This window comes from Tenebrio molitor, chromosome 6, assembly GCF_963966145.1.
Source record: "Tenebrio molitor chromosome 6, icTenMoli1.1, whole genome shotgun sequence".
NCBI lineage: Eukaryota > Metazoa > Arthropoda > Insecta > Coleoptera > Tenebrionidae > Tenebrio > Tenebrio molitor.
The window spans coordinates 6,313,620-6,327,782 of NC_091051.1; the positions used below are offsets into that span (position 1 = coordinate 6,313,620).

Consider the following 14,163-nt stretch of genomic DNA (forward strand, 5'->3'; position numbering starts at 1 on the left):
TGATGCCAACTCTATTTCTTTTAGTATAAGACGAAACTAGTCTTGTGATTGTTAGTACAGTGAGCGAGAACAGATTTAATTTTCTGGTGAATTTTGTCAAAAGAAAAATGTGCTGGTAAGTCGTTGTATTATATGTACTATGTTTTCTTGTAAAAAGACATTAATTATAGAATAACAAGAAATTCTGAATGAAAATGAGACAAAAACGAATCCATGTATCTCTGTTGAGGTTATCTGCACACGGGACTGATCAAAAACAGGATCTTCAAATCAGACAGCTTCAACAAGATCCACGATTAAAATGATCTGGAATGGTGATGAAACTACGATTATCTGCTCTCCTTATCCCATTAGAAGTAAATACTTCACTATGGCCAATCACAATCAAAATAAACCAATTGACTGAAAAGAGGTGATTTGTGGTTTGCACTTTGACACCTCCAAATAAAAAATTCTAATTTCAGCTGTATAAAGATTTGGTAAAAACTTTCAACATATTTACAGTTTACTCGTCATGACATCAAAACTTCAACACTGAAATTTTGTAAACTGTAGATACGAGTTTTCCATGTAAGTGTTACGTTGAAGAAACATTACTTGAAGCCGTCAGCTTGTAAGTGTCCAATGTGTTTGTAAAAAAACAAATCAAAAACACAAAAAAAGACGTCTGGTGTGTTCTCTCGTAATAAACGCCATCCACTGTGAATTAAAAAAAATTGAAACAATGAATTTGGAATTTGTTGAATACCTTTTGATCGCACAGCAGTCATTGCTTTAGTACAGACTTTTTATTGGTATATCTTTTTAAAACTATTGTTTTAAAAGAACTTTTTCAAGTAGGTTGGTCAAAACTGAATATCAAAATATTCTTCTAAAAGGAATGAGGGAGTATAATTTTTGAAACTAGATTGACAGCTGTTGCATTGCCTATAGATGACTACCATAGGTAACAAATCGGATAAGAGTCAAGTGGTCTGTGATGTAAAAAACATAAATGTAGCAACACACTTCAAGATGAAATAGTTTCTTAGTAATGTTGCTTCAAGTGTCAAACCCTGAGACTAAGACCTCTCCGTTGGCCACCACAGTAAGAGAGCAGACTGGTTGAAATCCTACCGTTTCGCCTACCTTCTTCTCCCATTGCAACACATACGGCACAGGGTGTCCGTCCGGGAATTCCACGTGGCAGTTGAATACCACCGACTCACCCAAGATGGCTGTAATGAATACACCACCATCTTGTAAACAGAAACCTGTAAAGAAAACAAAAAGTGTTCGTTTATTTTTCCGCGTACGAACCTTGTCACTTGAAAATATATAATGTAGATCCAATTGTAGAATTTCAATGAAAAACACATTAACGGAACGAGCGCAAATGATTCCTCAAAGGACAAATTTGCATACTTCAAAGAGTAAAAAAATAAAATTGGAAGCGACGTTGTAAATATTGATTTTGTCGGTTCTAAAAGTCAGATGTCACGATGTCGCTTTATTCAAATTATTTATTTCAATTCCGAGTGTTTCATCATAATCTGACAGAAGGGTATATTAATCGGGACCTAATCAAAAGTTTCAACAACTTGTTTGCAGAATGAATACGGAAATACGAGGGTTGTTTGAGATTTCGTAGCCTGACTCCGAAAGGACCAAAACAATATTTTTTTAAATGATTTTATTTTTCGCACGTTTCCTTCTAGAGATGTCCTTTCCTTAAATGAAATTTCTTTTGACTCATTTGCTGAAAATTGCTTTCCAACTCAAGTTTTTCAATTTAGGAAAGATAAAAAAAATCCTGCCCTAAAAAGGATGTGGGTAAAGTTTTGCCCCCCGACATCTTCCAATATGTGGGCAAGTACTTGACCGTAGTGACACAAAACCTTCTTCTTCACCATTCTTGGTTTCATTTTGAGTTTCTCTGGAAGTTGTAACATCTCAAAAAACTGATCTTTCCGCTATATAAAAATGTTTTCTTCTTTTTCGGAGGCTTAATGGCTTAATTTCAATACTGGTGATAATATCTTTTCAAAGTCTTTTCAATTGTCCTTTCGAACTTACTTTTGATAAAGTACCATCAATCACACTGTGATTGAACTGAGCTTCATTCAATGCTTTCAATCCATCTTGTCTCTTTTTGTAAGGTTGCGAACTCCAGATACAAAATTTTGGAATTGTTGAATTCCTCTCATTCTCTTCCAAATATGAATCTAGATAGATCTGTTAAGACATTCACTGCAGCGTCGTCCAAGACACTTCGTATCATTTTACTCACTAGAGTTGGATATTATCTTACCAGAATAAGCGATCAGCAACAGCAAATATAAGGTACTACCACAGACTGTAAAATTTTGTCTTTTGATAAACTCCAAGAGTTTACCTATACCTTCACTCGCAACTCTTTGCCATTCATAGCTCTAAAGTTGTTAATTGAGACAACTAGAAACTTCTTCATAAAGTTTATTTAAAAGAAGTCGCTGCTAGGAGTATAGTTCAAACAAAAATATACGACGTTGAGAAGTTCATAAAATAATTGTGTACACTTTGTCTTAATACTAGAACTTTCAGTTTATGTGCAGGCAGTCACGTTTTGCAGACGATTTTATTTCTTGTTCCTCTGGAATCGCTACACCAAGAAGTAAACCATAGGCAAAACACGTACAAAGTCGTTACACCACACGACAACACTTTTGTCTTATTGGCTAATCTAACACGGAAGGTGTTAGTGTGATCGCAGCAAATGATGCGGCTTCCCTCAAAGTCAGATAATTGTCTATAAATCTCTGAAGACGTGGCAGCTCTGCGCATCAACCCACTCATCAAGAGCACGACTTGATAAAATTATAACTTTAACTTTTTTTCTACGACAATAAGAAATTGTGACCAGTTGAATTTACTTCAACTGTAAACAGCCCGAACATTTTTAGATTTAGATTTTCATTATTGCCTCAAATTCGTCCAACTACAAATTTTTTTTTTCAATTTGAACTTTCCTTGATTGCACAAAAGCGGCAATCAACGTCTTACCTGTTTGCAAGAATACGAAAGTTAAAAAGGCAACGACTGTATATACGACGAGTAGTGGTACCGAAACGGTGGTCAGCGGACGAGACTTGCCCCGTGGGTCTGTGCGCATGCCCATCCCGGCGGTCCCATACTCCCTGCTAGCGCACCCTCATTTCCGGTTTCTCTGAAACACAACAAAAATTATAAACAAACATTATTTTCAACCACATTTCTACTCTCACACCCTTCAGTACTGACAGAAGAATCAGTACCTCGTCAACCAGTCGTATCCCATTTCTTTCCGTAAACTTTTCACAAATAGTTCGGTACTGCTTTGTGTTTATTGCGATAGCAGTTAAAAGCTACTCCAGTTCGATAACATCAAAAGCGGTAGCAGTACTTTTGAAAAATTTCAAAAAGCATCAAAATTTTTCAACAACTTTCATTTCTGGAGAAATACGAGCGAAGAGTAATAAACAAGAATGGTACAACAGTACAGTATCAATATTTATTTTATTGCGATTTTAAAAATACGAGTATTTGTATTTCAGTTATCGTATTAATTAATATTAATTGTCAATCATGTTCCTAATTAATTTGTAGAGTAATTAAAAGCGATGACGTTTCGAATTTAATAAAATTATTGGAAAACTCATCGGACTGTTAACGAATGAAATTTATTCCTGTATTGTGTGTGAAATCAGACCTTTCAATTATTTTTTATAAACATAATTAGTCACGACAAATTTATGACTTCGTAATTGTAACTTACCAAAGTATTTATAGAGTAAATGCTAAATTATTTAAAAAAGAAGTTAGGACAATTAGTTGCTAAAAATACAAACTCTGTAAAACATTCAGTTGAAGTAATTACAAAATTACATGCAAATCATTTCCTTTAATAATGAACGCTTATAATCCCGTAAATGTCAACACAAAAAAAATGAAATACAAGATTTTGAATATGATTTGATAAAATAATTCATAAATTTTAACGAAGCTTACAATACATAATTTGGATAGGTGGTTTCATGGAAATTTACTTGGTAAATTTCACCTCAATTGCTCCTAATTAATTGCACCCAATTATGTATGAGATGGCAAGATTGGTCTGCGTATATGTTACCCTCGCAATATGGTAATCCAAGAGTCGAGGTACTATTTACGTACGTCTGAAAGCTGTTAAGCATAATTTTTTTTGTTAATTGCTAACCACAAATTATGTCGATAACGATGACACCCCTGTTAATAGATTTTTCCGTGCGAAATAATATCTACAGTTGTGAAAAATATGCAGAAAGCGAGATTTTCAATTTTGAACCACCACCCATCAATATATTCTTGAGAGTTGACCTTCGTTGGGAGTCTAATATTAGGTAAAAAAATAGAATGATGAACAATGCTACAGTCAGATGCACCTATGGTACAAGAGTAAATGAGTTGAGAACTAGGTGAGAGTCGCAATGGCGTAATAGAGACATGGAGAGTGAAGTACTTACAAGGAGAAATTTCAGCGACCGAGTGGTAAAATTGGGATTTATTTAAAAGAACTAGTTTTGCTAAAAATAAATTACCCATGCGCAGAACACACCTTAAAGTAATTAAATATCCTTTGTTAGTTTACACATTATTTATAAAATGTTGGTTGGGCCGAGAGCTGAGCCTGGATCGCAGAAGACATATTTACGCACTTTTCACCATACTGCCAGAATCGGTAGGAATCGAGAGGAACGCATAGGTTAATTCTTCGTGCGATGGTACATACGCGAAAACAGTGGCGCGCGACTACATCTCAGGGTGAATTGTGGCGAATGCGCCGGTTTTCCTACGCCCTCCTAGTTTTGTCATATTGATCCGACAATCCAGGGTTTTTGGCGCGGGACACTCAAACTGGACGTAAATCGACGACATTCCGCGAATATCGACGATCCGCATCAGGGATAACACAAATATTTTTCGATTCCTTCGGCGCAAGGCTTAGGACGATAAATCAAAATTTACACGGGGGGCACCGCCGCTAATTCCCGTATAAAAGGAGGATTACTTGCAAGGCTTATTCGGCAAATTTGTTTGTTTGCGTTACGTGGTGGACGCGGAACAATTGTCGAGGATAAAACTGCTTTTGAATTAAAAAAAAATCAACTGCAATCGAGTCAACGCTGATGTTTAGCTACGGTTAATTAACACTTAATTGTGTCTCGAATCTGGAAGTAAATATTTTCATTTGAGAGACCTTTCCAGGTCTGCGCAAGTAATTGATGTAAATATGCAGACGTAACAGTTTTGTGGTTCAAACAGTTTCTTTCTCCTTCATTAATTTTGTGATTCCCTTGAAAATCAAACTTTTGAAAAGTCACACTCGCGTTTTACTAATTAATTAATGATTTTCGGAAGTTTTCGTCGCCACTGTTGCTCTTTTTGATTGCTACCGTACGAAATTTGGTTCGCACGAAATTTCTTATCAAAATTAATAACCAACACAATTTGGGAAATAAAAATTCACCGATACAAGAATAGCATATTGTTATATGTACTAGTTTGACAAGAGGGTCTATTGTGGCAAGAGTGCTACAATGCCTCTTATTAAACGACTATAATATATTATTTTCTACTTTGTCATTTGTTCAAAGAAAAACAGAAAAATATTTTTTTTAAATAAATTGGTTAGGAATTTTGATTAGAACATATGATAACACTGTCAAGTCAGTTTCATTCGTTCCAGAAAGCTTTATTATCTAAATTGTAATTGTTTTTCACATTAAATAATAGTTGAGATGTTTATTATTTTGGTGACGTTTGATATTTGACGGATGAAGCAAATGGTGCCACTCTTAAGAACTAAAACTTTACTAAAAATAGTTTCACAATAAGATCTATTATTAAACTATTTTCGATGATACAATAAGTCCATTATAAACGCAAAGCAGAGAAAGTGCTACCTGAGCTTCATTATTTGTTGATTATGATGAGAATCATGTTATTGAAGTAATCTAGTAATCTGGTTTCAATGAAACAATATTCTTTATCTCCCTAAAGCCATTTACATGGATTGGACTAAAATAGAGGGTCATTATAAATGTTTGTTACGTCGTTGTTGGTTGTGAAATTACAATACATTGTAATACATTATACATACTATACTATATTGTATTTGTTGACGGCAAAACTATGTGCTTGGTTGCCTACAACAAGGTGAATTAAGAAAGTGTAATTTGAAATAAAAAAAATTATCACATATTATATCCCAAGTGCAAAATTTTTTATCGGAATTTTTTTTGCTAATGAACGAAAACATAAATGAGGTCAGAAGACCAAGAGACTTCGACTTCGTCTCGTGCTCTTATTTGATAATAATTATCAAATAAAAGCATTCGACTTCGTGTCGTGCTCTTATTTGATAATAATTGGTCTGACTTCATTTATGGATGTTTTCGTTCATTAGCAAAAAAAATTCCGATAAAAAAATTTGCACGAGGGGTATACGGCTGATTATTTCCTGAATAGAATGAAACCAAACGAATTATGTATTTCCAATCCTTTTCATTCAAAATATTTTTTTTTTTTTTAAATTAGGTACCGACATTTTTTATCAGATTATTGCACATGTGCATTTTAGAGAAATTTTATGGGGTTATTTTTTGTTTTTTCATTTTGATTGGTCAATATTTGTCACGCAATTGGTTGCTAAACACATGAAGGAAATAATCATCAACAATTACCATCAAATTTCGTACATTCAGTTGATTAAAATCGTATCGAAAGAAAATTAATGTTCCATTTCAATAATATGACTTTACAAGAAACGTATCTTGTTTCGAGTAATACATTATTTTCGTTATTGATAAAATAAGAGAGTGTTTACTGTTTATGGTCAAGTGTAAATAAAATGTTTATTACTTATTGCGATAACTTGTCCTATACGAGGCAGCCTTGAAAAAGACTTTTTTCTTGACTTAACTAGTTATAAACACTTAAATAAATACTCTGAAAAATGATATAATATGAAAATTGAAAAATGACAACTGTGGGTAGTCAAATATCAAATTTACAATCCAAGAGGCAACATATGACAAAAGTCACAACCATCTACGATGTATGAAACGTTTCTGACAACCCTGTTTTTTGTTTTGTGGTATTTGGTGTGTTTTGACATTTCGCTCAGGTACATAACCTCACTTTGAGACGAGAACTCTTGTGGGGGTAATTCGAAAAAGAACTGTTTCTTGCAAAAGAAATAATTCGCCCCACACTACTTGTAGGTATACTGATTAAATTACTTATTATTATATGTTATTCTATGATTTGACAGTTGATCGAACTACGCTACGGCATACGTTAACGGAAACAAAAGCCAATACCAGTCCACTTGGCCACACATTTTTTTAACGCCCCTTACTTCTAATGAATTCTACCTACATATCGTATTGTAGTATGCTATTCCAAACATGCTATAAATACCTAGATATGTGCTGAGTCTACTCAAACACCGTTTCGAAACGTTTCTTCCTTTTCAGAAATGTTTTAAACAATAAACACCTCGACAAATGTTTCAGATTACCCATTTGTCAAATGTCAAAATTTTTATAAATAGGTACTTAATTTTTTTCTATTTGAATGTTCGCATTTTAACTTTTTTCTACTCTGTTACACCTGTCTATCACGATTCATCCCAGTTACAAGCATTTAAACTGTACCAAAGACATTTTGTAGCTAGTTGCAATTTCACACCTACGCAACATGGAAAATATCACTTTCAAACAAAACACAGTTTGAATAACTACAAAGCTCCTAAAAGCTAATGATAGAGAAACCCTAATTAAGCTGTGTTATCTGACTACCCTAGATTAGCTTAAAGCAAATATTAAGCATGTTTGGGATAACTTAATACAATATATGCCATCTCACTTGAAACTTTCCTGGCAGATTTATAGTCCCCCATTAACACTCACAGTGGTATTGACTGACACGTTATTATTTATTTACACCCAATTTTTTTAGTTTTACTGATGGATATGTGACAGTATACTTGCCATTTTTTGCTCAATACAATTTAACGCTGAAAAACAGAAAAAAGTAGAGATAACAATGTGTCAATCAATAAACTGTTATTTGAAGGAAAGTTGTTGCTGGAAAAACCTTTAGGTACAAAGAAATAAACTTTCTGGTAATCTTTCTGGATATTTTCTTGTTTCTTAATGAAGGAAAAGTAAACAACAAGAACTGACACGTTTATTGAGTATGAATTTATTGAACAGTACCCTATTTTAAAAAAAATATAATAAATTACTTTTTGCTCTTATATTTTGCCACTTACGTATATAACATTATGCTGAAACGGTATCAAGGACCTATCAATTAGGACTTTTCATTCTAATTTTTTAAATAAGTGATGCCAAACAAAAAAGGAGATAGGAGAATTGGAATGTTCTTCATAACGCCTTAGTTCTAGCAATTCAAAATATATTTTAGAAGCAGGATCATCGAGTGTTGTTAAATAGAAAAACTTCCATGATGGCGACAATGATTTGGACAACAGTTTTTGTAATTCTGATTCTATGACTGTGCTTTGATGGAAAAAAGGACCAGATCTGCTGTTCCATCAAAACAACGCTCCAGCTCACAAGAACTACATTTTATCGTTAGGTACTATTCTTGTCAGTTTCAAAATATTGGAGCGACCGTTCTATTGGCCAAATATAGCTCCCAGTGATTGCTTTCTTCTTTTTTTAAGTTACACAAGTTCAGTTGTTGCTTACAGTGATTGTAAAGCTGTACAGAATTTTTAAAACTTCACGAAAAACTCGGTGAACAACAAAGAAGTTATGCTTGTCACGTAAGATAGGTACCTTTTTCCGATTTTGAAAATATTATACCGTCGAAGTCAAGGCTTTGCAAAATATTAGTACCATTTCCTGAGGGTAACTCAAGAGTAATTCAACTTTATTAGGTCTACAAATCCAAGGCAATGCTATAAACCACCAAACATTACGACTCCCTCTTAAGACCCTAAATGTAAAAAAGTTAAATCAGCTTGTCATTTGGTGGCTGCAAGTAGATTACAAATAAGAGATATTTGACTGGAAAGTGAGTGGAAAACAAATTTGGTTTCGCAGGATTGCTTATAAATATATGTCTGCTCCAGTTAAGCGAGTCTGAATGTGTACTTTATCGGCTGTAACAATTCTCAGAAAAGCAAGCTCCACATCATAATTATTGGATTGGATACAGAGTGTTTAAAGCGGTCTGACTCTGTACCAGCAAGAATAACGAACTGATCGATAAAGTTGTGACGTTGTAGACCCGCCCATGACGTCATCTCTAAACTGAAAGCTCAGATCTGAATGTTAAGTTCCAGCCAAAATATCACAGCAAAACGTTATTAATGGTCGCATTGTACCTACAAAAAAGAAGGTTGAAAATTCAGACCAATTGGAGTTCCGTTGAAGATGTTACGTTATTTATTTTTTGTGAAAATTAAAAAAACAATGACTAAAATGTGTGGACTGGTTAAAAAATTAACCTAGGTAATAACAGCACGAAGACGAATACGTTGAAATTATTTAGCAGAATCTGGACAAGGCTTGTCAATAACCGTGTAATTACGGCTTAAATTAAATATGAGAAGAGTCGGGGACACAGAGTCATCTAAATAAAACAAAACCCAGAAATTATGTCGTGAGATAAATGCATTTTTCTACGACGGCATGTTAATTAAGTCGTTGTTTGTGTACTACCTACCTGCTTTATAATTTTAATTAAATTCCAAGATTCTTTCAGAGCGCGTTTTCATTTAATACTCATTTTTTGATTTCAAAAGAATTTCAACAAATAATTTCAACGAAATTAAAAAACTGCTTATTTTTTAATTTATTTCGCATATATCGTCGGCGTTCGAGGTTTGTCGACACAAGGCAACTGTACTTGATTTGATTAAACAACAACATACACAAGGAGAAAATTTCGTTTACTATGTGTTCTTGCATTGATGTATTTAACTATTAACCCAGTTTTCAAACGGCATCAAAATTGTATGAAGCCATATTCACTAATTACGCTCATGAGATCAACGCTGTTCTTGATCAAATATCATTTTAATCCCAAAACAGAATATGTATTGCGGACAATGTAACAGCCATTCATATCCAACTAGGATTCACATTTTAGTCACAATATCAACGTTTACATTAATTTGTACGTTGCTAACAACGTTTTGGTTAGTGACGTTTTACGTCACTTATTTTTGGTATTCTTTGATAAATTGAATAAATTCAAATTTACTCACCCAACACATTTGCTATTTCCTTGTAACACCAATCTGGAACAAGGATCACATAATATATTTCGTCAATTCAGTATTTAACTATTGGTTGATACAAATATTTCAGTGGAACACAAAATTATAAAACAAACAAGAGCTGTAAAGAAAAAAAAAATCAAGAAAGTAAAGTTCTGTATCTTGTGCATTTGCTTTTACTCTAAACAGAATATTTTTATCTGGTTTATTTTCAAACAAAATATGTGTTTCACAACATATTACCAAAATCCAATCGTAAATTGGGAAAATATTTTTTTAATTTCTACAGAAGGCAACGACTCTACCACGTTGTACTTCTGTCACAACTCTTTTGTTGTATTGACCAAAACAGACAAGTTCTAGTTTTTTTCCCAATATATTTCAGACATGTTCTGTAGGAGATAGATCTGGCCTCTTAACGAACCACACCAATTTGCGGTTTCTATCAAACTTTATAATTTTATGTTGAACTATTTGCTTCAGGAATTTTTTTACTGTCAACTTGTCCTTTGCATAGTTCACTTAAAGACTAAGATTTTTGTTAATGCAGTTCGTTTGAAACAGTTTCTGTAGTCTGTGCCGAAACAAAAAGCTGTCACCTGTTATATTAGGTTATCAAATAAAAAAATCACTACACTTGGTAACTTTTTGTTTATTTGGTTGACTTGAATGAACACAAAAATTAAAATTGAAACAGTTTAAATTTAGAAACTAGAGTTAGAGCTAGATCAGTCTAAAATAACAATGTTGGATAGTCAGAGACAAAAGAAAGTAAATTAAAGCTATTTTGTAATAAACTGACTTAACTGACAACTACTGACATAAATGATAACTTAACCTGAGTTTTTTTATTTTCCACTAAACAGCGTTGCCAGTTGTAATTTTGAATTAAACAGTGTTGTTGTTTTTCTTTCATATTAATACAGACTAGGTAAAGTGCCTAATGTCAACAAGAAATTACTCCCTAGGATTCGAATTTTTAGGGAAATCACGTTTTTCATGTTGTATTCAAATTTTCAAAAGTAATTTTGAATGCCTAGGGTTGGTTACTATCAATTGTGAGATTCTTTGCGCAAATCCAACTAAATATGCCGCCAGAAACCAAAGCTGATTGTCAAATGAAAAAACATCTATCAGTTAGCGAGAAATTAGCCATTTGCAACTGTTACAAGGAATTCGCTGGCTTACATTTTTGACATGGTTACGATATCTTTTCTTTGTCACCAGAAACCACATAGCCTCCAACCTAACCAAATTTATGGCAACCTAGTAACGAATATCCCTAGATCCTAGGGAGTAATTCATTGTTGACATTACTATATGTATATTTCAGTATTTTTTTTTTTGAAAGTTTTTAACATCTCTCTATCAAAACTTCAAACTTCAGAATTACGTCGGAAAGATCTAATTTTTGTTTTTAGTATAGCTAGAAATAGCAATATATCGAAATGACTGTATGGATTATGAACAAAACAAGTCACGTTAAGTTTATGGATAGGTCCTTGTTACATATGAACTTACATTTTACACTCGACATTTCTGAATAAAACTAAAGTTCACACAAAGAGCATAAGTACAGCAAAAGCTCGCTTATAACTAACACGACGTGCGGAAAGTTCCATGTGCCTTGATCCCTTGATCACAAGGATCCGCTGACATATTATTAATGCAAATTATTTGGCGAGTGCAAAGTTTGCAGTAAAATCGACAATACGTACAAATATTTCATGATTAACAGTTTTGTGAAGCTAACATGTCAAATAAGTAAAAGCAAAGAACATTACGAGCCAGTAAAGCGGGTGCGGTTCAGCCTCGCCCTCTACCGGGCCAGTATCGATCCTGCATGAGACCGAAACATGCCAGGGACGACACTCTTCGCAGAAATACATTATATGACCATCAATAGGATCATCCATTACATATTTTAATGTCACATTTCAGGAATCTTCTGGAAAATTGAAAAACAAATTCTCTTTAGAAAATAGAAACAGCGGATATGTATGTCGTGACGTAGAGTTAAAAATAGAAAGAGAAGACTTAGAAGAAGGGTCTTGATAAAAAATATTAGCAGAGGAAGATTTAGACAATACGAATTAATTGAAACTAGAAATGTCCAAATTTAGCTATTCTGCCGGATGGCTATGAATGATTGAAACAAATTTAGTGGATTGGCATCCCTGAGCAATTGGTCATTGTCAACATGTCATCTCTTGATTTATTCTTTAGGTTAGGGTTTTGGAAGTTTAGTATTTTTGTGAATAATCGACACTTAAAATAAGATTTTACAAAATAACAGGGAGAAACAAGTTTTACTAACGTGAATTAATTTTCATTTAGCAATTCGCTGCGAAAATAAGCCATTACAATAAAGATTCAATAGTAAAAACACTTTTACCAATGAGACATGATAATGACAACTTTGTTTTATTTGACTTTTGGTTTAAAACTTAAAATATGTTGCTAACCTAACAAAAAACTGTTTGTACGAAAACCATACAAAGATGTGAATTCTTTTCCACATCAATTTTTTGTTTATTCTTTGGACTAAATGTATGAGGATGTCAAAAAAATGCAAAAACTGTTGGGAACTGTGGCTTGTCTTAAAACATCTCGATTGTTGCAATAATACTGGCTTGAATAGCGAAGCGCCCAACCTAGTAACCTGCAGAAGCATGTCTTACACTAAACTATTAACTTTCCATTTTTTTATTAACTTTAATATACTAATGTGAAAATTTTAGCACTTCAGCAGATATCTCTTTTGAAAAAGTGTCTCCTGAATTTCCCTAAAATTCACCATTGTCATTACAAGATTTAATAGAGAGAAAGGTGCTTCCAGTCAGTTACTGTTTACTTACAATAATGAAAATAAATCATATTTGTCAATATTTGAAAAAAGTTTCGGTAAGAAATTCATTCTCAAAAAAAGTAATTCAATCTATTGTTCTTGCTGGTGTTGTGGCTGTCACTGTGTTTACATGAAATTAGTTCACGATTACCGCCACAAATCAAACATTAAAATACCAATACCATTAAAAACCAAGCTAGTAATTTTATCACTGGTGCCAACCTAACGGCACTTATAGAGTTCAGGTCTATAATGAATGAATTTTACGTTATTATTTTGTACGAAAAGTGGGAATTAAATTATTGTTATTATTATTTACTTATTTTTTTCTGAATTTACAAATAAATGTATACAATATCTATTTATTAATTTACATTACTAATATCAAACTTTGCAACTGCACTTTCAATTTTGAAATCTAATACCTACACCTAAATTATACAATATAAGAAAAGTCTATTTAAAACTGAAAATAAGAATAGGTAATATAAGATTTCAAAAAAGAGATAATTCGCATTATTCTATGTAGGTATGCATTTAAAATTGATTATGATTAGGTACTTACCTACATTCAGAGAAGTGAGATAGATTCACAGTAGAAGCTCTCAAGTCATAGTCTGAAAAAAGATTTCATTATTAGTAGAAATAAAAACCGTTGTGTTAAATGCGTTCTTTTAGAAACACATACAATGTGGAATAAAATGATTTACATCTAGCTACCTTTGGAATTTTTGCACATGTAAATTTTCCTGTACCGCTCTACATTTTTTTTTTGAAGTGCCGAACTATTAGTTCTGTTAATAAATGTCATCAATCGAATTGACAATTGTTACAATTTACTAAATTGAATTAACAAACGTTGGTGGCCACTTTCAACACTAGCTGTGACTTGCTTTTGTTAGCTCCTTTTTAATTTCAATCTCTACTTCTACTCTAATCACATTTGGAATTTTGGAATATTTTGAGGTTAGGCTTTCTTTTTTTTGTAGAGCGGCATTTCGTATTTTTACAAGAGTAATGC

General features: G+C 33.0%; 1 protein-coding gene and 1 long non-coding RNA gene across 13 annotated transcripts in view; one reads left to right on the forward strand and one right to left on the reverse strand.

Annotated features, from left to right (window-relative positions):
* The window catches only part of LOC138133466 (uncharacterized), a 45,581-nt gene that overhangs the window by 16,596 nt on the left and 14,822 nt on the right, over positions 1-14,163 (forward strand). The gene's annotated exons all lie outside the window — the stretch shown is intronic.
* Positions 1-14,163, reverse strand: part of tutl (turtle) — a 40,543-nt gene that overhangs the window by 12,682 nt on the left and 13,698 nt on the right. For 7 of the 12 annotated variants that reach the window (XM_069051380.1, XM_069051387.1, XM_069051382.1 and 4 more), the window contains exons 2-5: positions 13,708-13,759; positions 10,283-10,315; positions 3,022-3,184; positions 1,117-1,253 (exon numbers count right to left, since the gene is read on the reverse strand). In XM_069051380.1, the coding sequence (XP_068907481.1) occupies positions 1,117-1,253; positions 3,022-3,136 (252 nt within the window). In that variant the 5' untranslated portion in view covers positions 3,137-3,184; positions 10,283-10,315; positions 13,708-13,759. Of the gene's footprint in view, positions 1-1,116; positions 1,254-3,021; positions 3,185-4,591; positions 4,788-10,282; positions 10,316-13,707; positions 13,760-14,163 lie in introns of those variants that run through there. The other 5 variants (XM_069051383.1, XM_069051381.1, XM_069051376.1 and 2 more) reach the window with 3 other exon arrangements.